The sequence below is a fragment of the Ovis aries genome, chromosome 3 (genome assembly GCF_016772045.2).
Source record: "Ovis aries strain OAR_USU_Benz2616 breed Rambouillet chromosome 3, ARS-UI_Ramb_v3.0, whole genome shotgun sequence".
NCBI classification, from domain to species: Eukaryota; Metazoa; Chordata; class Mammalia; order Artiodactyla; family Bovidae; genus Ovis; species Ovis aries.
The window spans coordinates 124,396,842-124,421,649 of record NC_056056.1 but is presented as its reverse complement, the minus strand read 5'-3'; the positions used below and the strand labels follow the sequence as shown (position 1 = coordinate 124,421,649).

At 35.6% G+C, this 24,808-nt stretch overlaps 1 protein-coding gene across 28 annotated transcripts in view; it reads left to right on the top strand.

Annotated features, from left to right (window-relative positions):
• The window catches only part of CEP290 (centrosomal protein 290), a 92,246-nt gene that overhangs the window by 15,051 nt on the left and 52,387 nt on the right, over window positions 1-24,808 (top strand). For 13 of the 28 annotated variants that reach the window (XM_060413997.1, XM_060414001.1, XM_060414007.1 and 10 more), the window contains exons 12-24: window positions 1,126-1,249; window positions 7,017-7,189; window positions 7,901-8,063; window positions 9,819-9,919; window positions 9,992-10,079; window positions 11,145-11,257; window positions 12,774-12,858; window positions 13,419-13,561; window positions 15,339-15,503; window positions 16,108-16,257; window positions 18,173-18,288; window positions 19,501-19,603; window positions 19,692-19,922. In XM_060413997.1, the coding sequence (XP_060269980.1) occupies window positions 1,126-1,249; window positions 7,017-7,189; window positions 7,901-8,063; window positions 9,819-9,919; window positions 9,992-10,079; window positions 11,145-11,257; window positions 12,774-12,858; window positions 13,419-13,561; window positions 15,339-15,503; window positions 16,108-16,257; window positions 18,173-18,288; window positions 19,501-19,603; window positions 19,692-19,922 (1,755 nt within the window). Of the gene's footprint in view, window positions 1-1,125; window positions 1,250-1,590; window positions 1,738-7,016; window positions 7,190-7,900; window positions 8,064-9,818; window positions 9,920-9,991; window positions 10,080-11,144; window positions 11,258-12,400; window positions 12,494-12,773; window positions 12,859-13,418; window positions 13,562-15,338; window positions 15,504-16,107; window positions 16,258-18,172; window positions 18,289-19,500; window positions 19,604-19,691; window positions 19,923-24,808 lie in introns of those variants that run through there. The other 15 variants (XM_042246580.2, XM_042246579.2, XM_060414004.1 and 12 more) reach the window with 4 other exon arrangements.

Sequence of the window (24,808 nt, the reverse complement as noted above, 5' to 3'; positions counted from 1 at the left end):
CCCCTTTGGGTAGATAATAAAGTCTTTAGAAGTTTCTTATACCATCCACTCCTAAGCAAAAATTATAATTAGGTTTACAGTTAGGAATAGAATTATTTTCTGTATTTTTCTCTGTTGATGCAGATAATACATTTATTGTTTGGGAATTATTAGAAACTTTTAGAAATTTAAATATCCTAATACTCTTACTAAACTTTATTATATACTGGGTTTTAGTGCTGGAATATGCTGTACAATGTGAAATAAACTAAAATATGGCTATAATTTATACTGCATTAAATTTTTATATTTAGTACCAATGTGTTCATATATGTCTGGTAGTCCGGTGGTTAGGACTCAATGCGTCCACTTCAGGGGACATGAGTTCGATCCCTGGTCTGGGAACTAAGATCTTGCAAGCTGTGTGGCATGACCAAAAATAAAAGAAGGAAAGGACAAAAAGGAAAGAAGTTACACTTGCATAAACTGTTTTCTCTAGTCATAGTCTAAAAGAAGGAAGGAAATTTTGGAAGTATTTGGAGAATAAGGACAGTTGCAAAGGACAAGATTTTCATATGAAGTGTACTATAAGGGTGAAAGTGAAGTTGGGTAAGGGAAAAAAAGCATAAGGCAAAACGGAAACATAAAATGATAAAAAGATAGTTGGATATGAGGGAAAATAACACAAAAGAAGTCATAAGTCACAAACATTAGAGAGTTCTAGAATTTCTGTTTGCCGGAGTTTCTTTAAGTACTAGAGAGACAGCAGTATACCTACAGTGATTAGTGTAGTTGAGGTATACAAAATAGTAAAAGAGTTTTGACTTATAAAAAAATATATTTTCAAATTCTGTTGAATAAAACAAGACCTACCTTTTTCTCATTTCTAGTGAAAGTTGCTCAGTTGTGTCTGACTCCTTGCAACTCCATGGACTATACCGTCCATGGAATTCTCCAGGCCAGAATACTGGAGTGGGTAGCCTTTCCCTTCTCCAGGAGATCTTCCCAACCCAGGAATCGAACCCAGGTTTCCCACATTGCAGGTGGATTCTTTACCAGTTGAGCCACAAGGGAAGCTCTCTTACTTCTAAATTATATATTAATATTCAGAAAGTGAAAATATGTGATATTCAAAATATTTTATAGGGTATACAAGAGCGAGATAGTCAAATTAAAATGCTCAGTGAGCAAGTTGAACAATATACAAAAGAAATGGAAAAAAATACGTTTATAATTGAAGATATGAAAAATGAGCTCCAAAGAAATAAAGGTAATTCAATGTTTTATAAGTATGTAGTTATTTTAGATACCATTAAATTTTAAAAAGTTTTATTTTTATTATAATGGAATTATGTTATAGCAATAGATATATTGTTGATTTTTCTCTATTCGAATTTTATCATATTTTTAAAAAATTTTACCTGATACTATTAACTACTTTACATGTGATACTAGTGTTTAAACTTGTAAATGGTGGCAGTATTTTCTATAGATTTTCTCTGATGAAAATTACATTAACCTCTTTTGCTAGATTGGCTGTATAAAAGTAATGAAAAATGGTGATAGTATTTATCCTCCTTTTTGTAATCAACAGAGAATGAAAGAAAATAAACTTTTGATAAGTATAACAATGTTGCAGAGATTTTTCAAAAGTAATTGACTTGTCAACATTTGAATTAATCTTATCCAACTTGATAATGTCATATTCTCCCTACCCTGGGTCATGCAGGCTTACCTAACTCATCAAATCTTTTGAATGTAAGTCCTTACAACATCATTGATCCTGTATTTCCATAACACTACATGCTATAGTTATACTAGAGCACGTGAATGCAAACTGTTCATGATTCTGTGACATAGTAAGTCCATTTATTATGATTGCCAAGATTAAAAAATAAGACATGGGAAATAATGAGTGAGTCTGTGTGTGTGTTTTTGTGTAAGTGAAGTAATGGTGTTGGTGGTGTTGGTGAAGGTGTGGTGGTAATTTAGATAGTGAAGCAAAAGCCTCGCTGAGGAGATATTTAAACAAAGACTTAAAGGAACTGAGGGAGGGAACCATGCATATGTTCCTGAGGGGGGGCAAATAAGCTCAGGGCACTGAAGCAGGAGTGCATGGTGCATGTTTGAGGGACAGCAAAGAAGCCATTTTGCCTGGAGTAGAGTGAGCAGGTGGGCAGTCATTGGTATGCAATCAGAGAGGTAAGGCTGTATCACATGGGGCCTTCCTTACAATTCATTGCAAGGACTTTGGCTTTTCTTTTAAGTGAGAATGGATATCAAGGAAAGTTTCTGAAGAAAGGAGTGATGTAGTTTGACTTGGACTGTGTTTGCCATAGACTTGAGGAGTGGTAAGGACAGAAGCAGGGAAACCTGCTTGCAGTAAATCTATTGCAGCAACCTGGGGAAACGTGACGGTAGCCAAAAGCATGGAGGTAGCAGCGAAGTTATATATAGTTAGTTCTGGATGCATTTTGAAGGTGATGGAAATGAAATTTGCTGACAGATAAGATGTAAGAGGTAAGAAAGTTATCAAGGTTTTTGGTCTGAATGCTGGGGAGGACTGTGGAAAGAGAAGGTTTAGAGATGATCGGATACTTAGTTAAATAAGACTTGTTAAGTGAGAGATGCTTATTAGACATCTGAGTGAAAGTGTTAAGTAGGTGGTGGTGGTGGTGGTGGTGGTGGTGGTGGTGGTGGTGGTGGTGGTGTAGTCGCTAAGTCATGTCTGACATTGGTGACTCCATGGACTGTTGCACTCAGTCTCCTCTATCTATGGGATTTCCCAGGCAAGAATACTAGAGTGGGTTGCCATTTCCTCCTCCAGGGGATCTTCCTGACCCAGAGATCGAACCCAGTTCTTGTGCAGGCAGTCTCCTGCATTGCAGACAGTTTCTTTACTGACCGAGCCATCAGGGAAGCCCATTAAGTAGGTACTTGTATATAAAAGTCTCAGCTTCAGGAGGATAGTCTAGGCTAAACATACCAATTTGGGAACTGTATGCATAAAAACGGTAGTGGAAGTCATGAAGCTGGCTGAGATGATCAAGGGGGAAGATAGAGATTGTTGGTTAAGAAGAAAAATCTTAAGACCAAGCTCTGGGATGCTTCTACCTTAGAGCCTGGGAAGATGACAAGGCACAACCAAAGAGACTGAAGAGAAAAGACCAGGGAGATGGGAGGAAAACCAGCAGTGTAAGGAGCTCCGAAACTCATGAGGAATGTCATTAAGGAAGAGCATAGGCAGCTGTGTTCAGCGCTGTGTTCAGCGCTGTGTTCATTGCTGCTGCTAAGTCAAGAGGAGCGCTGAAAATTGACCACTGGATTTATCAGTGGTGGTTTTTAGTTCAAGAGAAAATACAGAGATGAAATAGGGCAAATACAAAGACTTCTGAGGGCTATTTCTGCAAAGGAAAAGAGAGAAATAGAGTGGTATCTTAGGGGAAGAAGGGTAAAAAGTGTTTTTTAAATGGATGAAATAATCATGTTTCTAAGTTAATAGGAAAGATCCGTTAAAGAAGAAGCAGTTCATGAACTGATGAAGCAGGGGAATGAGAGAAGGACTTCTGGACTAATAGCCTTGAGGAGGCAATGGGATGGGACCTAGTGTTCACTAGAGTAGCAAGCTTAGGAACACAGAGCGTTACCCATAGTAGCAGGCAGAAAGCTAGAGTGTATACATGGAGTTGAATGTGGTTGGGTAGATGTCCTGACAGTAAAAACTTCTATTTTCTCAGTAAACAAGCAGAGTTCTCAGATGAAACTGAGGAAAGAGGCAGATGTATTAGAAGTTTGAGGTGAAAGAAGTAAAGAGAAGGTATGAACTGGTCATCTGAAGAATGAACAGACTCGGGAAATGTACTGTGATCATTGAGCACCATCAAGGTCCACTGGATATTCTTATTTATATGTGTGTCTGTATTATGTATGTATGAGAGTTATATTTTGCCAGTAGCTTAAATTACTTTAAAAGGATGATAGGTAATATGGGGTTTGCATATTCTGGTCAAGAGGAGGAAAGCTGACAGTTGATCTCTGCTGTCAAGTAAGGAAGAGGCCTTATTTAATGACACTATGTTGGTCTGTAGTCATATGACCCCTAAAGCCTACAGAGGGGTATATACTACATAGTCTCTTTGTCTTGACTTTAACATGTATTTGTCAGTTAATGGTGTTCCCCCTTCATTGATTTGGATTAGTTTTAGCTCTCAGGAGCATCTGAAAAATGGTGGCAAAAATCATGATGGAAATTTATTTCTCACTTGTGTACTGATCTAGAATTAGGTGGTCTAGGGTACTGCCTTCATTTGCCTCATGTAAAACAGGACCTTACCCTCACATCCAGTCCCAAACAGCAAGAGAGAGCAAGAGGAGGCAAGAAACAAAGAGCATGTACTGAAGGATAGGCAGTAATTTACTGCGGAAGGGCCATGCAGCAGAAGTCCTTACAGACTGCAAGGAGATCAAACCAGTCAGTCCTGAAGGAAATCAACCCTGAATATTCCTGGGAAGGACTGATGGCTGAGGCTGAAGCTCCAGTATTTTGGTTACCTAATCGAAGAGCCAAGTCATTGGGAAAGACCTTGATGCTGGGAAAGATTGAAGGCAAAAGGAGAAAGGGGTGGCAGAGGATGAGATGATTAAATAGCATCACCAACTCAATGGACATGAATTTGAGCGAACTCCAAGAGGTAGTAAAGGACGGAGGAGCCTGGCGTGCTGCAGTCCATGGGGTCGCAAAGAGTCAGACACCACTTAGCAACTGCACAACAATGCAGAAGAAAGGGAGAATAGATTTTGGGGACAGCAGCCTCTTCCACATTCTCCAGAGAGCAGGGCTCACTTCTTACAAACATGTGTGATCTCCCACACTAGACCAATGCCTTATATAAGTATAAACCGTATAATTCGGTAGATGTTTACTATATAAGAGTGATTATTGACAGTAAATTTTAAAATGATGGGAATGCTTATTTTGGTCTTAGCAACAATTTGGTAAGATGTACAAGTAGGAATTTTTAGCAACTAGTTACAGTTAGGTTTAATTGCAGGTGATAGAAAAAAAATTTCAGGTGTAACAGTGCTTTAAACAGGATGGAAATGCACTTTTCCATAATATAATCAAAATTGAGGCAACTTGTATAGGGTTGGTGTGCTAGTTGTACAAATACCAGATACCAAGTCCCTGTTACCTTGTTGCTGTGCCTATCTCAACATGTGGTTTCCATCTCATGTTATAAGAAGACTGTGTGAGTCTGGCTGGAGCCCTAATGTACATATTCCAGCTGGCAGGCAGAAGGAAAGAGAAAAGAAAGTTTCACTCCTCTCCTTTAAAAAACATTTCCTGAAAATGTGCACATGGTCTTTCTGTTTATACCCTTTATTCACATGGCCACCCTTGGCTACTGAAATATAAGTGGAAATTTAGTCTTTATTTGAAGTGGCCATGTGTCCAACTAAAAGACCATAATTCTATTACAGTGGACCCAATGGGCCACAATGATCATTCCTTGTAAAGCAGTGCTTTCCAATCTTTTATAATCCATACCCTTTCAGCTAAGAAGATTTTCTTAGAATCCTTTTTAGTTTTATTAATAAAACTGAATTCAGTTCAGTTCAGTCACTCAGTTGTGTCCGACTCTTTGCGACCCCATGAACTGCACCATGACAGGCCTCCCTGTCCATCAGCAACTGCCGGAGTCCACCTAAACCCACGTCCATTGAGTCGGTGATGCCATCCAACCATCTCATCCTCTGTCATCCCCTTCTCCTCCTGTGCTCAATCTTTCCCAGTCTCGCGGTCTTTTCAGATGAGTCAGCTCTTCACATCAGGTGGCCAAAGTATTGGAGTTTCAGCTTCAACATCAGTCCTACCAATGAACACCTAGGATTGATCTCCTTTAGGACGGACTGGTTGGAACTCCTTGCAGTCTAAGGGACTCTCAAGAGTCTTCTCCAACACCACAGTTCAAAAGCATCAATTCTTCGGTGCTCAGCTTTCCTTATAGTCCAACTCTCACATCCATACATGACCACTGGAAAAATCATAGCCTTGACTAGACGGACCTTTGTTGGCAAAGTAATGTCTCTGCTTTTTAATATGCTGTCTAGGTTGGCCATAACTTTCCTTCCAAAGAGTAAGTGTCTTTTAATTTCATGGCTGCCATCACCATCTGCAGTGATTTTGGAGGCCAGAACAATAGTCAGCCACTGTTTCCACTGTTTCCCCATCTATTTCCCATGACGTGATGGGACCAGATGCCGTGATCTTCGTTTTCTGAATGTTGAGCTTTAAGCCGACTTTTTCACTCTCCTCTTTCACTTTCATCAAGAGGCTTTTTAGTTCCTCTTAAGTTTCTGCCATAAGGGTGGTGTCATCTGAATATCTGAGGTGATTGATATTTCTCCCTGCAATCTTGAGTCCAGCTTGTGCTTCTTCCAGCCCAGTGTTTCTCATGATGTACTCTGCATATAAGTTAAATAAGCAGGATGACAATATACAGCCTTGACTTACTCCTTTTCCTATTTGGAACCAATCTGTTGTTCCATGTCTAGTTCTAACTGTTGCTTCCTGACCTGCATAGAGGTTTCTCAAGAGGCAGGTCAAGTGGTCTGGTATTCCCATCTCTTTCAGAGTTTTCCACAGTTTATTGTGATCCACACAGTCAAAGGTTTTGGCATAGTCAATAAAGCAGAAATAGATGTTTTATGGAACTTTCTTGCTTTTTCGATAATCCATTAGATGTTGGCAGTTTGATCTCTGGTTCCTCTGCCTTTTCTAAATACAGCTTGAACATCTGGAAGTTCGCGGTTCACATACTGCTGAAGCCTGGCTTAGATAATTTTGAGCATTACTTTACTAGCGTGTGAGATGAGTGCAATTGTGTGGTAGTTTATTTTATAAATATAAATTTGTAATATTAAAAGGTCTTTTTTAAATGACATACCACTCTTCCTGCTTCCCATATTGGAATCAGTCATTTATAGGAGTAAGTAATCACTTCAGTTCATTGATGATTTTAATTTTTACCCTGTAGGAGCTTCAACACTTTCACAGCGGACTCATTATATGAAAATTCAGTCTAAGGTTCAAATTTTAGAAGAGAGAACTAAAGAGGCTGAGAGAACAGCTGAACTGGCTGAGGCTGATGCTAGGGAAAAGGATAAAGAGCTGGTTGAGACTTTGAAGCGATTAAAAGATTATGAATCCGTATGTATTTTTATCTTGTCAATCACGGAGCCACTTCAAGTGAGACTGTTCTGTGCCATTCGCTGTGTGCATTTAAAAACATTCCAGAAGTATCTTATGATAAAGGTTATGCTAACTGAGTTACACTGAAGTTTTCAAACTTCTGTGTAGCATTAACTTTTTGGCAGGAAAATTGTTTGCAAACCATTTGGCTAAAGGCTTTTGTCCAGATAATCAGCTTTGCTGAGGCACCTGGATTCGATTCTTTGTAATCTATGCCATTGTACCACCATGTGACACCACTGATTGTATAAAAGTTGTAATTGGGGTGGGTTTGCTACATACTGTGCCAACACAGCTTTACTTTGTACTTTTTATATTTTTAAATCTGGTTACTGCTATATCACACAACCGATAACCTACTTATTCTAATGGTGTTGCTGATTCTCCCTTACTGTTCTTTTTCCATATGTTGTTAAGTGTTTAATATGTAATATTCTGAGTTGCTTTACCATTAGGATGCTGTACTGGGAAAGGTCAGTTGTTCCATTTCCTGTTGTTATTACTCCTGGATTTGTTTTTTAAAAGTAGCATTAAAAAAACACAGTTTAAAGATATAAATCTTAGTTATTTGTGCACTTCCCCTCAACTTAATAAGAAAACAAATTTATGAACTTGAGAATTTATTCAAATAAACAATGTTATATTTAAATCACATTGGGTATTTTTCAGGGAGTTTATGGCTTAGAAGATGCTGTTATTGAAATAAAGAATTGTAAAAACCAAATTAAAATAAGAGATCGAGAGATTGAAGTATTGACAAAGGAAATCAATAAGCTTGAGTTGAAGATCAATGATTTTCTTGATGAAAATGAGGCACTTAGAGAGCGCATGGGTAAGGCATCTTTTAAGATAGGGAATTTGCTCAACCCTAATTGGCAAGTCATTTTTTGTTGTTTATTTTTATATTTAATAATTGGATGCTCTTTTTTCCCCAAATAATTTTTCCTATAAAAATATTTAAAATTAGTAAAAGTGGAACTGTTCCAATTGAAGTGGGATTATGGATTTGATGGAATTGGGATAATAGTTGGCCAGATCTGGAGCATTGGTATATTCAGTCCAAGATCTCCTCAATAATAATTGCTTGTTTAAAAAATGAAAGTCTACTAACTTAATACCGTATATTACAAGTTACCTTTATTTTCAACAAAAGTAATTTGTTAGTTTGCAAAGTGCTCTAACTTCAGATGAATGTTGGAAACATTTAGAAATACTGTTTAATCCTTTTTAAGACTTTATTTGATAAATACTTGAATTTTATAGTTTAGATTAAGTTTTAGGTTGAGTATTTAAGGTTATTACTGATTATAAGAAGTAGTAAATATAGCTTGAAAGTTTGTATGTTGATATCAGTAAATAGTTCACTAGTGAATAGTTCACTAGTTTGAATGTTATGACAGTAAATTTCTACTTGAAAATGAAAATAATGTTGTAGATAATGATTTAATTATACTTGCTACTAAGTCACTTTAGTCGTGTCTGACTCTGTGCGACCCCCTAGATGGCAGCCCACCAGGCTCCCCCATCCCTGGGATTCTCCAGGCAAGAACACTGGAGTGGGTTGCCATTCCCTTCTCCAACGCATGAAAGTGAAGTTGCTCAGTCGTGACTGACTCTTAGTGACCCCATGGTCTGCAGCCTACCAGGCTTCTCCATCCATGGGATTTTCCAGGCAAGAATACTAGAGTAGGGTGCCATTGCTTTCTCCTTAATTATACTTGGTAGATACCAATTAATGCTCTTCTAGGGTCAAAGTGATCACCTGTAAAAACTATTCTCCAGAGGAAAAAAAAGTAAATATTTTATACATACTATTTATTTGTAAAAGATTCTAAGTAGGACCCAGAGTCATGCCAGGACCTCAAAGTAGACTTAGTCTAATCAGTTTGACCTATCAGATTATGGCCAACTTCAGTCTGGATGTTTGTAAAGATGACTGAACTATATAGATAGTAGTCACAAACATCAGACTTTCTGTATTTTAAAGGCCCCAAGTCTTGCTTCATAATTATTGAGACAATCTTGATATCTGGTTTTCAGAGCATGGTGGCATCTTAGTAATAGGAAAATAGGAAAGAGGCACACTGAGAACGTCAGTCTAGTCTTGATAATATAATTGATATTAATAATGACTACTCTGTGCTAAGCACTGCTATAAATACTTTACTTGGGTTAATTTTATTATACCCCTGACAGTAAGCCAAGAAGAAATACATATATACATACATACATACATACAATATTATCCCTACAACTAGTTAATAATTAAAAGTGGGAATTGAACCCAACTGTTTTATTTCAAAGCTTCTGTTCTTAGTACATGATAGTACCACTATGATAGTCCAACATGGAGAAGACAGATCGTAATATGTTTTTGTCAGGATTTCCATTAAAAATTGTGATAAAATTGTAGCTTATACAGTTCAAATACCTGAAGAATTCTTATACAAAAAGTACCCCGTTCTTCAGTGATGCTGGCTAAATAGATTATAACCAGTTGCTTGATGATAACCAGTTGTTATATGCAGTGTTTTTGTAGCTCATTTGAATATTAATATGATTTTAATCCTATTGCCTTTTATTTTAGGCCTTGAACCAACGACAATGATCGATTTAACTGAATTTAGAAATAGCAAAAGTTTAAAACAGCAGCAATACAGAGCTGAAAACCAGATTCTTTTGAAAGAGGCAAGTGCAATAGTCAACTGGTTATTTTCCTGGTTGAAGCAAAGAGAAATACTAATAGCTTATACCTTGTAGATTGAAAGTCTGGAGGAAGAACGACTTGATCTGAAGAAAAAAATTCGTCAAATGGCTCAAGAAAAAGGAAAAAGAACTGTCACTTCAGGTATACTCTGTTACTCCAAACCTTTAAAGAATTATTGGAAAATGAATTGTGTGGCTATAGAATTTTCTGTAAGTTGGAAATATTATTGTTATATTCCTGTGGTTTTGCTACAAGTTTAATAAATGAAAATAATGGCCTGATGAGAGTGTATGCGTGTCATTGAGTTCAGTCCTAGATCTGAAACAGTTGAAAAGAATAATAAGTGAACAAAATACAAACTTCAGAATCATGGACTTTAGAAAACTTTATAGTATAATCTTACTAATTTCTAGTCAATCAGAATATGTTGTGATTAGTAATTTGTTAATATATTATGTTAATATTTTTTCCTTCCTTAAAAGCTATGCACTGAAAGCTTTATTTGTACATTATTCTTTGCTAAATGAAAGTAATGTTTTATTGAATAAAAACTGACATCTTTTTTTGTTTTGATTTATCTTACATGATATAAAGAGAACAGTTGGATTAGTTCTTTAATAGCTGTTGCTTTTTTTGTAAGAAGACCACAGAGACAGAATTTTTTTTCTAACTTGGCCCAAGCTCACAAGTATCTATGAATAATACAGATTTTTTATTTTAGCATTATGCTCTCAATAGTACATCAAACATTTCTTGAAGGGCAAAACTTTGTAATTTATTACTATATATTAAGCAATTTAGTAATCATTCATGATTCTTTAAGTCTATATCTGTTAACTATTTTGGCACTTATTAATATGTCAAAAAGAATGATAGAGAAGATAGAATTTGTATTGTTTCTCATTAATATCTTATTAAAAGTGGCATAAAGCAGGCAGTTGTAGAAGAGGCTACATGTGGATCCAGGACCTTTTGTTTGAGTTAAAACGTGATTTAGTTTTTAAGAATTAAAGTATTGGGGGCTTACCAGTGGTTAAGAGTCTGTGCTTCCACTGCTAGCGATGCGGGTTTGATCCCTGGTCTGGAAACTAAGATCCCATGTGCTGTGAGGTATAGCCCCCCCCCCCCCCCCAAAAAAAAAAGGCACTAAAATATTGGAATAATAAAAGAGTTATTTTTGTTTCTCATTTGTTAATTTATTTGTAGGATTAATTGCTGAGGACCTGAACCTAACTGAACACTTTTCTCAAGAGAATAGAATGGGAGAAAGAAAATCTGATTTCATGAGCCTCAAAAATATGAGTGAAGGACAGTCAAAGGTAAATAGTAAAGTATTACTATGATGAAGAGAATGAATATTATTATCAGGCTTTCATTTCTTCCCCTATTATCTCATTTTGGAAATTGCTTCTTTTTATACTTGTTAAAAAGTCTCAGATAGATCCCAAGATTAATGAAACGTTGTTTACTCTGAATACAGATTAGGAGTTCAGATAAAGTAGAGCTGCCACACAGGAGACCATCATTCAATATTCCACAGTCATGTCAGAATGAGCCAGAAGAGAATATGACCATGGGATCATTATCGAGAATGTTATCTGGAATTCACCAGAGTGTAGAAAGTGAAGTGAATCCTTTTGTCTCTTTAACTACACATTCTTCATCTGTACAAGTGAAAGATGATATTTCACCTCCAGAAACTATTACAATAAGGGAGATTTTTAAAGCACCCTGTCTACAATCTTTAAGAAATCTAGAATCATTAATCAATACCTTTAGTAGAGAGAGTCATGAAATAAATGAATATTTATGCTCTCTTTCTGATGAGTCTATGAAGAAAATGACAAGAAGCCATCAGGCACTTGAAAAGACTAATTTCACACAAAAAAGTGATTCATCTTTACGAGCCTTATCAACAGCTTCAGATTTAATGCAGAAGTTATCACTTAGGCAAAAATCAGCAATATTTTGTCAACAAATTCATGATAATCGTGCTGGCATGGATAAATCACAAGTAGCAACATCAGAAGATGAACAGGTTCATACCCCAGTCAACTTTGCTGATACCAATTTGAAAGAAAATATAGGAAAAAGTGAAATACCCTTACAGACAGAGATCTGGAAAGGTAAACTTGAAGTTAATGTTCCGGACCCTGTGCCAGTTACTGCACAATCAAAATTACCTCAGATAGATCCACTTGAAAATCTTATAGAACAGCTACGAACAGAACTAGTATTTCTTAGATCTCAGGTGAGCTATCCTCCAAATAACATTCCTAGGATTTTTTTTTTAAATTCATTTTTATGACTTTCTAACAAAATTCTATAAGTAGCAGTTGTAATAATTTTTCTGTTTGCACATTAACACTAATTTATACACATTCTATCTTTTAAAAATCTAAAAATGCAGTACGTTTGAGGTGAACTCATTAACTTGCCTAATTTGTAACTTGTTTCTTTAGAATGAAGTCATAGCACAGGATTTATTGATCAAAGAAGCACAGAATAGAAACGCAGAAATAGAGCTTGAACGTCGTAGAAGCCAGGCAGAACAGGTAGTGTAAAGGCAGATCATTAAAAGAGATGATTGTGGTGCTAAAGACAAAAACTTTCACTATCTGTTTCCCTTTTGCCATGGTGTTGCAGGGAGGGAGAAAGTGAGAGGGGTGATCATTACCTGTTTCACCTTTTAAATTTTATTTTTATGACTGTTGCTGTTTCTGTAGCTTGTTTTAGGTATTTTAAACCTAAGTTGATCAAACTTTTCTTTAAACTTCAAAACTGTAAACTATTGTAATATTAAAAAAAAATTTTTTTTCTCTTTGTTTTGTTTAGAATGAATTTCTTTCAAGAGAACTAATTGAAAAGGAAAGAGATTTAGAAAGAAGTAGAACAGTAATAGCGAAATTTCAAAATAAATGTAAGTCACTGTTCTCTCTTATTTTTCTTTACTTACTTTACCTGTACTGAAAATTATGGGTGTAAAGGACTAATACATTCTGTTCTCTAGTCTGTTTTAGCCTTAACAATGTCTATAATGTATCAGTGTCAATCTTTCATTTATTTGGTTTGCCTTGCTTTATTTCTTTTTCAGAGAATGTTATTTATCTGAATTTATTATAATGATAAATGAGTCTATTTTTTCTCTTTTGTCCTCTAATGAAAGTGAAGTTAGAAATAAATGTAAAAGTTTTAATATAAAGTGAAAGCAAAGTATGCTTATGATTTATTTTTTTCATCCATGAGCTATATATGTATATGTGTATTATTTAAATAGGTTTCCAGTTTTATTTAACTATTTACCCATTGGATTTATACTTGAATTTTTTGTACATTTATTTGTATTCACATTTTATAAATGGGTTATTTTTGCTATATGTGAAATACTTGTCATCTTTATAGCATAGTATAATTGTAAATTTATACCTAGTATAAATTATGTTATAAATCTCATTCATTCAATAAATATGTCATTTTTAGTAAAAGAATTAGTTGAAGAAAATAAACAACTTGAAGAAGGTATGAAAGAAATATTGCAAGCTATTAAGGAAATGCAGAAAGATCCTGATATTAAAGGAGGGGAAACATCTCTAATTATTCCCAGTCTTGAAAGACTAGTTAATGTAAGTTATTTTTATATTAATAGTTTTATTTTGTTGTTTCATCTCTTTAAAAATGTTGTTCCACTTTCATTTGTCCCCGCAGCTTCTAATGAAACATTACTGTCATTTGAGTCATTCCACTGTATGAAATGTATAGTTCTCAAACTAGTTCAAAACTTTCTCTTTTTATTTTGTATTCACATTGTGACTGTAATGTGCCAAAGGGTGTGTGTGTGTGTGTGTGTGTGTGTGTGTGTGTGTGTGTGTGTGTGTTTCTGTGTGTGCGCCTTGTTTGGGGTTTCCTGAGCTTGTTCACTTATGTTATTCACCACAATTGAGAAATTTTCTGCCATTAATTTCTTCATTTATTTTTTCTGCCCCATTGTCTCTAGGACTTCAGTGATACGTGTTAGACTTTTTGACATTGTCCCACAAATCCCTGAGGCTCTGTTCATTATTTTTTCATAAAATTTTATCTTTTTTCTCCAAGTTGGATAATTGCTATTATCTTCAGGTTCACTGATACTTTGTCTGTCGTCTCCACTTTTTGTTAAGGGTCATGCTGAGACCAAGGCAGCAAGATGAGTAAAATCATATGTAATCTCATAGAGAGTGTGATCTGGGATTTAACTCAAGGCAGTAGATTTCTAAGACTAAGCCTTTACCCTAAGGAGATCAGAACAGTCTACATGAAGTTAATAATTTATACTAATTCAAAAGGGATAGGAAGAAATAGGCAGAAGGGGGTACTCTGACAGATGGCAAAGTAGTCTAGTTAGTTATTTTGTTGATAAATAGCATCATGTCTATAAGGCCGTTCGGAAAATGAGATTAAATTAGTGATTAGGGACCCTGAAAAACATCCTGTAGTAATAGAAAGTAAACTTAAGTGCATAACAATTATCTGATCTAAAGTGCTATTCTGATGATCTCTTAGACGAGATACTGTTATGTCATTGAATGGGGCATATCAATCAGGAAAAAAGAAAAATAATGACCCAGAAGAGAAGCAGATGAAGTCTATGGAAGCAGTGGTATCAGGAATGCTAAAGGCTGTCAATTAAAATAGAAAAAGTTTGAATTTTACTGGGCTGTTTATTTGGTCACTAAATAGAGTTCCCCTTGTAGAGCAGAGTTTGATCTGAGACATAGTATTCGAAGTAGGTTGGTGACTTCAATATCTGACATATTATTTTTTTTTATCCAGAACTCTTGGATAAGACTTTTACCATATTTTGCTTTTGTTATCTTGTATGCTTCAAATGTATGGAAAGGAAGCAGTGAAAATTTTATCTGATTGAATGTAGTAGCTATTTCATTCCATTGCTTATATTTTACTTTAAGATGCTTCATGGTTTCAAAGTATTTACATATAAATTATCTCATTTTGACTGTATAAAAGCTTTGTGAAGCAGACAGAGCTAACATTACTTCCCCTTCTTTAGAGATAAAGAAGCTAAGATTTAAGGAATTTTAAGTCAGTTGTCCAGCTAGCAAGAGATTGGTTTATATTTGAACCCTAGTCATCTTGTTCCTGTTTAGTTGTTTTTCTGGTCTACCAGTCTACTTGGGTTAGTTCAATATTTGTTAATTGTTAGAATGAGGTGATCAGTATGCTTGGTAATACTGATGTAGGTTAACTGGTATTTTATAAATTTGTAAGAGATAGAGTTGGTATACATTATTACACATGGGAGTAGTATAATGCTTAAATGTAAGTGTTATTTAAACATAGATTATTATACTGTGATTTTAGTGTTTTTCTTTACATTTCTTCAATATAATTTAAATATATTAGGCTATAGAATCAAAGAATGCAGAAGGAATATTTGATGCTAATCTGCATTTAAAAGCCCAAGTTGATCAACTTACTGGAAGAAATGAAGAATTAAGACAGGAGCTCAGAGAATCTCGGAAAGAGGCTATAAATTATTCTCAGCAGTTGACAAAAGCACATTTAAAGGTGAGAATTTTTTTTAAATAAAAGAAAATGCTAAACTTATGAACAAAGGTTTAATGTGAAACATTTATTTTTTTAGTGACTATTTTATGAGAAAATGCCCCTTGAATTAATTCTTTCTATATTAGAAAAGATTCTGTTTGGATTTTTAAAATAGAATTAGTGGAAAAATGAGTACCTTATAATGTAAAAATGTTTGTGTGTTAGTTGCTCAGTCGTGTCTGACTCTTTGCGACCCTGTGGACTGTAGCCTGCCAGGCTCTTTCGGTTCATGGGATTTTCCAGGCAAGAGTACTGGAATGGGTTTCCATTTCCTTCTCCAGGGGATGTTGCCTGACTCAGGGATCGAACCCCGGTCTCCTGCATTGCAGGCAGATTCTTTACCATTTGAGCCACTAGGAAGATATAAAAGGATACAGAGATTTTAAATGTATTCTTAGGCATCTCTAAGCAGAAATTACATTATAATTTAATTAATACCTGGCAGAGCATTCATAATACCTACTTGTTAAAGTTACTCTTTAGGAAATGGAAGTTACTGCTTTTTAATTTGTCTTTCTTTTTGTATAAGAGATGAGACTCTCATTTCTGAATTGTTTGTTTCCAGATAGATCATCTTGAAAAAGAAACCAGTCTTTTACGACAAACAGAAGGATCAAATATTGTGTTTAAAGGAATAGACTTACCTGATGGGATAGCACCATCTAGTGCCAATATTATTAATTCTCAGAATGAATATTTAATACATATCTTACAGGTACTGAAAACTTTATATGTGAATAGCAAAATAACATCATCAGCTGTTTCTTTGAGTTCTTAGACTATTAACAGTGAGATGTATTTTTACTGGATTTTGATGTTGGATGGAATGTTGTGAATAAAAGCAGTTCGTTCTATTCATCTGAATGAAAAGCAGGCATGCCATTCATATGAAATATATGATTGACAGATAGAATAACATGCAGCTACTATAAGGTAGTAACGTATAAGTAAAGTGAGCTCTTTTATCTATTCCTGCTTGGAAAAGCAATTCCGATGAATAAAATCTGACACAGCTTTTTTTGTAATGATTAGTATTGTTCCTTTTTTGTGTGTTAACTACAAGAAAAACTTTTAAGAAAAATTGTCTTAAAATTATCTTTTATTTCTTTCTTCCCTTTGCCCTGTAAGGTTAGTTACTCCGTTAGCAGATCAGAGAGGATACTGCTTGCCCTGTATTGGTTTGTCAGCTTTGCTCTCTATGTTATAGTCATAGAATGGCCTAATGAGCGTCGCTTTTCATTTTTCCATTTGAAGTGTGCGTGAATAACCATAAAATCTCTTACTTTGCAAATATAATTACAAAAATGTGTTCAGAATCAATGAAAATAAGTTTTTTCATTGTAAGCACTGCTGTTTCCCTTTCCTAAGTAATCCACTTGTGAATATACTTGAGTTATGCTTATCAAATGCTTATATTTGTAAATTACATTACTTAATCCTTGAGTCGGAGAAGGCAATGGCACCCTACTCCAGTACTCTTGCCTGGAAAATCCCATGGATAGTGGAGCCTGATAGGCTGCAGTCCATGGGGTCGCTAAGAGTCAGACATGACTGAGCGACTTCCCTTTCACTTTTCACTTTCGTGCATTGGAGAAAGAAATGGCAACCCACTCCAGTGTTCTTGTCTGGAGAATCCCAGGGACGGGGGAGCCTGGTGGGCTGCCGTCTATGGGGTCGCACAGAGTTGACTGAAACGACTTAGCAGTAGCAGTAGCAATAGTAATCCTTGAGTATTAGAATTGAACTGTTTATTGGATCATTACTTCATAATTCATGTTGTGTCATTATTCTTAAATTTCTGATTTTAACACTCTTCCTGAATTTATTCTTCTTTACTTCAGGAACACTGTCAATAAGTAGTGTTGTCAGTAACAGTATAGCCTTGTCATGTTACTTATGACGATTCATTGTTTTTTCATCTTTGTGTATAAACACACACTTAAAAAAAAACACACATAGAAAGCGTTGTCGTAGATTATCAAACACAAATTGAAAATCTGAAAACCTGTTCAAAGTGGCAGAACAATACTTGAACTCCGAATCCTAAGGTAGCATAGCGTGCTGGAAGTAGCAAGGTCTCTGGAGTCAGCCAGACCTGACTGCAAGTGTTAGATCTGCAAATAGGTAAGGCATCTGGCACCAAGCTTGGAGTACATCTCAGAAAATGGTTACCAGGCCTAGTACTAATGAGTTTTTTAATGTTAAATAAGTTACTTAATCTTTCTGAGTCTCAAGTTTCTTCATCTTCAGAATTTAATAATTGGAGAGGACAATTTGAGTGAAGGTATGAATGGGTATGTTCACTAAAGGGTATGTGGGGCTGAGTAGCTAGAGGCAAGTTTGTAACCACTGCATCTGATCATTTGTATGGTTACTATAACTATTACAAATATATGATGATACAAATAATCTTACCTGTTCCATAGCACTTCTCTTTTACACATATTATCTCATTCCATATGCCATAAGATGTTCAAAATAATCATAGGAATGATCTGGGCTGCTTATGGATTTGTTGTCGATTCTCTTTTATATATTTTTCTATAATCTTGTCAAATATGAATTTATACTTTCAGATTTGAAATATATCCTGATGCTTTTCTCATTCTCATTTCCAAACCAATTTTTAGGAACTAGAATATAAAGAAAATAAGTTAAAGAATTTAGAAGATTCTCTTGAAGACTATAACAGAAAATTTGCAGTAATTCGTCATCAACAAAGCTTATTATATAAAGAATACCTAAGGTATAGGTGTTAGCAAAACTTTATAAATATAAATGTAGCATATTTCTTATTAAAGTTAAGTAACAAAAAATATTTAGATATTTTCTTTTCCTTTTTCCTCCTGCCTCTTCACCTTTGCTTTGTGTTTTAGTTCCTTGTCCATAAAATTCTGTGATAGTAATACTTTTTTATAGAATTATTAATAACTTAATTATGTGAAATAATTATGTGAATATGCCCAGATCTGAGTATTTTGTGAATATTATGGCACATATGAACAGTTCGTGTCAGCAGTCAGTAATTCTTTTTCATCACCAGCATCATTATTCATGTGTTTTTGTAGAGAACTAGCCTGTTTCTTCTTATCTCTGCCGTGTCATCTGGACTAATGAGCTAATAGCTTTAGTAATAATTAGAATATCTGATCAAAGTTTGTTTAAACACTAAGAATGATTATGACTTAATCCAACAAGAAATCCAAAGCTAATTATAGGGTTGGTCATGTTTGGGAATCTTCTAGTGTATGTCATGTTATCTCCTATGATGGTGCAGGAGTTAGGAGTTCAAGGAAGATGGAACCATGTCCATTGAAGAAGAGGGGTGTTTTCTTTTCACACAATTCTTTGTTTTGATTTATAAAATTTTTTCTAGAGGACTCCAGCAGACTTAGATCTCATTAGCCAGAATAGTAAATGAGCTGTCCAAGTCATATGTCCAGGTTTGAACCATTCAGTGCTGACACCTTAAGTGGTTTATGCCAACCAGATTGGAGGTCTGGGTAGGCAACAATATCTTATACACCTTCTTTAAGTCTAATGATTACTCACTTTGTATGGATTCTGAATATTTCACAATTATTTAACACTCAAATTTAAGAATAGGGTCAGAATACCAAGACTTGATTTCCAAAGTAAGTTTGGAATATTGATTATTTTCTTAATTATCTTCTGTTTTTAATAAAATGTTTACAAGATCCATTATCATTATATTGTAATAGTTATAGAGTAGTAATTTGTAGTTTAAATAATTTGATAAAATAATTTCTTTACTTTCAATTTATTAAATAATAATAATAACTTTCAGGATTAACCCTTTCAAGTGGGATTTTAACTTGTGTTATCATATGTTGATTAGTTATAATTTCTCTTGTTTTATGGTAACTAAATTTCCATTATCTAAAGTTATCTCTTCCTATAGATTTACTGTATTGCTTTTTTTTAAAATCCTTTTAAGTGAAAAGGAAAACTGGAAAACAGAATCTGAAACAATGAAAGAGGAAAAGAAAAGACTTGAGGATCAAATCCAACAAGATGCTATAAAAGTGAAAGAATATAATGTAAGTAAAGCACTTTTAAAGTCTATGCAATATTATTCAGACTAAGATAGCTAGATTCAACAAGTAATATAAATGTGACTTTGTGCAGAATTTGCTGAGTGCTCTTCAGATGGATTCAGATGAAATGAAAAAAACACTTGCAGAAAATAGTAGAAAGATCACAGTCTTACAGGTGAATGAAAAGTCACTCATCAGGCAATATACAACTTTGGTAGAAATGGAGAGACAGCTTAGAAAAGAAAATGGGAAACAGAAGAATGAATTGATGTCAATGGAGGCTGAAGTTGGTGAAAAAATTGGACGTTTGCAACGTTTTAAGGTATGTATGTCTGAGTTTTTCCAACTCTGAAAGTTTTCAGACAAGAAGGATGCTGCTGCTGCTAAGTTGCTTCAGTCGTGTCCAACTCTGTGTGACCCCATTGATGGCAGCCCACCAGGCTCCCCGGTTCCTGGGATTCTCCAGGCAAGAACACTGGAGTGGGTTGCCATAGTATGATCAATAACTATCACCTGGATTGATAGGAAACAGTTTTTAACATTTGACCACAATCGCTCCATCTGTTTTTTGTAAGAGTATTTTAATTGCAGACATTTCTCCTCTTAGTATTTTAGTATGCATCTCTTTGAAAAAAGTCTTTTTCTGTTTACATGACCACAGTAACTTTATCATCCTTATCAAAATTGACAACAGTACTTTATATGTTGTCGAATGTCCAGACCACATCCGCATTTTCTTAGCTGTCTCTGGGTCCAGTCAAGGACTCTGCATTGTCCTGGGATGTTTCATATCCTAAATCTTTTTAATATAGACTCTCCCCCTTTTCTTCTCCCCCTCTCTGAAAAATATTGAATGTTTAATTATATTATGTCATAATTTTATTTGTTCCTCTAACCATTATATTTACTAAAAGTTATCTTTGAAGCTGTGGTTATATTCAAGGAAACATTTTTGGCAAGACTACTTTGTACTTTGTAAGTAACACTTTATATGGTATAATTCAAGAGGTGGAATGTCTGGTAGTCCCATTTTCATGATTGATAACTGTGTTAAGGGGGAGACAGCCATATATCTCTGTTTTTAAGTGCTTTAGTTAATTAACTCTTTGGTAATGTGTTGATACCATGCAAAAAATCAGTTCTTTATCAGTTCTCTAATGGGTTTACCATTCATTGGTAATTGTTGCCTGACCCAATTATTTCATCAGGAATGGCAAAAGTCATGATTTTTCTAGTTTATTATGTGCTTTTCATTTATTAGCAGATATTCTTTTATAAAATAAACAGCTTTTCATCATAAGCCGAACCTCTTTGGTTATCTTGAAGTATGGTTCCTGCTGTCAGACGTAGTTTAAAGTTTCTTTACAGTTTTTATTGTCTTTATAATATCTCTCACTAAGGATGTGTCATCAAAATAGCATATTCTATAGTGATGTGAAGTAATTCTTTGTGGGTTATGATATACATTTGCTGTGGTTAGGCTCATTTATTTTACATTTGTTTTCAACTTCAGGGATAACTTTTAAAAAATTAAATTTGAATACATAAAGTATTTACACAAAAGATGTCGTCAGAGAAATCTTACTTCTGTCCTTGTACCTTTTGCTTCATTATATTCCACCCGTTCGCCTCTTTTGTTGTTGTTTAGTGGCTAAGTCATCTCCAACTCTTTTGTAACCCCATGGACTGTAGCCTGCCAGGCTCCTCTGAAATCTTGCATGGGATTTCCCAGGCAAGAATACTGGAATGAGTTGCCATTTTCTACTCCAAGGAAATCTTGCCAACCCAGGGATTGAACCTGTGTTTCCTGCATTGGCACGTGGGTTCTCTACCACTGAGCCACCTGGGAAGCCCTTCACCCTCTTTGCTGCTGCTGCTAAGTCGCTTCAGTTGTGTCTGACTCTGTGTGACCCCGTAGACAGCAGCCTACCAGGCTTCCCCGTCTCTGGGATTCTCCAGGCAAGAACACGGGATTGGGGTGCCATTTCCTTCTCCAGTGCATGAAAATGAAAAGTGAAAGTAAAATCGCTCAGTTGTGTCTGACTCCTAGTGACTCCATGGACTGCAGCCTACCAGGCTCCTCGGTCCATGGGATTTTTCCAGCCAAGAGTACTGGAGTGGGTTGCCATTGCCTTCTCCCTTTAGGTAATGAAAAATCTTTCTGTTTCCTTTTGCAAGTGTTAGCAGAGACACAAAAAGTGGCATGCCATATGTATTATTCTGCATCTTGCTTTACATCTGATCTTATAGCTTATTTATGTATGCATATATTCATTTTACATGTCGGAATTTATATAGGAGCATGTACATCTTCCCTGGTTGCTCAGTAGTAAAGAATCCACCTGTAGTGCAAAAAACATGGGTTCAAGCCCTGGGTTGGGAAGAGCCCCTGGAGAAAGAAATGGCATCCCACCCCAATATTCTTATGGGAAATCTCATGGACAGAGGAGCCTGGTGGGCTCTAGTCCATGGAGTAGCAAAAGACTTGGACACGACTTAGTGACTAAACAATAACAATGTAAACCAAAGAATTCAAAGTAAAATTAAAATGTTATTTGAGTTCCTTGCCATCTCCTTTTAAACATAATAATGAGTGAAATTATCATGCAAATAAACCTATCTACAATATGAACTGTTCTTATTTTTGTGTTATAGTTTGTAGAATGTTTTTCTTGGAGTATTATAACTATGGCTAGTATTTGAGATAGAAGGAAGAAAGTACTGGAATTTTCTTCCTCTTCAGCCTAAATTTTTGTTTGTTTTTGCAACACTTTGAAAGCCAAAAAGAAAAGGAGGGGGGGATTTATTTTTAAAGATGGGAAACATGATCTTCCTCACCACACAGCAAAAGTGAAACAGAACCCTGGGATTTCTTTGGAAGGAATGATGGTAAAGCTGAAACTCCAGTACTTTGGCCACCTCATGCAAAGAGTTGACTCATTGGAAAAGACTCTGATGCTGGGAGGGATTGGAGGCAGGAGGAGAAGGGGGCGACCGAGGATGAGATCGCTGGATGGCATCACTGACTCGATGAACGCGAGTCTGAGTGAACTCCGAGAGTTGGTGATGGACAGGGAGGCCTGGCGTCCTGCGATTCATGGGGTTCCAAAGAGTCATGACCAAGCAACTGAACTGAACTGAACTGAAGGTAGAATAGGGGATACTTATTTCTGTAGAGAAGTTTTCAAAATGAAATCTGAAGAACTATTACAAATATTTTCCCCTCATTCTTCTAATTCAGAATGAATTATAACCATAATTTTTTTTTTTTTTTTTTTTTACTTTTTGGCTCTGCCAGTTGACTTGCCAGATCTTAGTTACCTGACCAGAAATTGAACCCAGGCCACCACAGTGAAAGTGCTAAGTCCTAACATTGGACCACCAGGAAACTCATAAATTCTTTATCTTTCTCATGTCATAAATTTGGTTTTCTGTTCAGACATTTCTTTTTGGTGTTAATACAATGTCTTTAAGTAGTGACTTTTATAGCTCTGTAACTAAAGAGTTGAAGATAAAGCAAGTAATTTAGACTTTGATATTATTTATTCTAGATAGCTATGATTCAAACAAGTTTTTTTTCCCTATATGTTTCTTTTCTGTGAACAAAAGATTTTCTTTACTTTTATAGCGAGTTTGTTTAATTATAAATAATCAGAAATAGCGACTTCCCTGGTAGCTCAGTGATAGAGAATCTGCCTAACAGTGCAGGAGACATGGTTTCGATCCCTAATCTGGGAAGATCCCACATACTGTGGAGCAGCTAAACCTGTGTGCCACAGCTATGGAGCCTGTGATCTGGAGCCTGGGAGCCACAACTACTGAAGCCCACACATCTTGGCGCCTGTGCTCTTCAACGAGAGAAGCCGCCATAGTGAGAAGCGCACAACTAGAGAGTAGTGCCTGCTTGACACACTAAAGAAAAGTCCTGTGCAGCAACAAAGACCCAGCACAGCCAAAATTTTTTAAAAAAAGAGAAAAGCAGAAATAGCTTAACTGTAAATATTACCTGCAGGGATGCAAATTTTGCCTTTCAGTTTTCAAAAGACAAGTTTTTTAAAATCTTATATAATTTTAAAAAGCCATCCAAAGATATATTCTAAGTGATACGCTTTCTTGCTGCTGTATATACACTTTTCTCAAATTAACTGAATTTCATTTAATTATGACAGGAGTTATAATTTAAGATTATAACTCAAAGATTTTCAATGTCCAAATATCATTTCTTATATGAAAGTAATTAATAATTATTGCAATATGTTTTATTATTATTATTTTTTTAATTTTTATTTTTACTTTTACTTTACAATACTGTATTGATTTTGCCATACATTGACATGAATCCACCACGGGTGTACATGTGATCCCAAACATGAACCCCCCTCCCACCTCCCTCCCCACAACATCCCTCTGGGTCATCCCCGTGCACCAGCCCCAAGCATGCTGTATCCTGCATCGGACATAGACTGGTGATTTGATTCTTACATGATAGTATACATGTTTCAATGCCATTCTCCCAAATCATCTCACCCTCTCCCTCTCCCTCAGAGTCCAAAAGTCCGCTATACACATCTGTCTTTTTTGCTGTCTTGCATACAGAGTCATCATTGCCATCTTTCTAAATTCCATGTGTATATGTGTTAGTATACTGTATTGGTGTTTTTCTTTCTGGCTTACTTCACTCTGTATAATCGGCTCCAGTTTCATCCATCTCATCAGAACTGATTCAAATTTATTCTTTTTAACGGCTGAGTAATACTCCATTGTGTATATGTACCACAGCTTTCTTATCCATTCATCTGCTGATGGACATTTAGGTTGTTGCCATATCCTGGCTATTATAAACAGTGCTGTGATGAATATTGGGGTACATGTGTCTCTTTCAATTCTGGTTTCCTTGGTATATATGCCCAGCAGTGGGGTTGCTGGGTCATAAGGCAGTTCTATTTGCAATTTTTTAAGGAATCTCCACACTGTTTTCCATAGTGGTTGTGCTAGTTTGCATTCCCACCGACAGTGTAAGAGGGTTCCCTTTTCCCCGCACCCTCTCCAGCATTTATTGCTTGCAGATTTTTGGATCGCAGCCATTCTGACTGGTGTGAAGTGGTACCTCATTGTGGTGTTGATTTGCATTTCTCTAATAATGAGTGATGTTGAGCATCTTTTCATGTGTTTGTTAGGCATCCGTATGTCTTCTTTGGAGAAATGTCT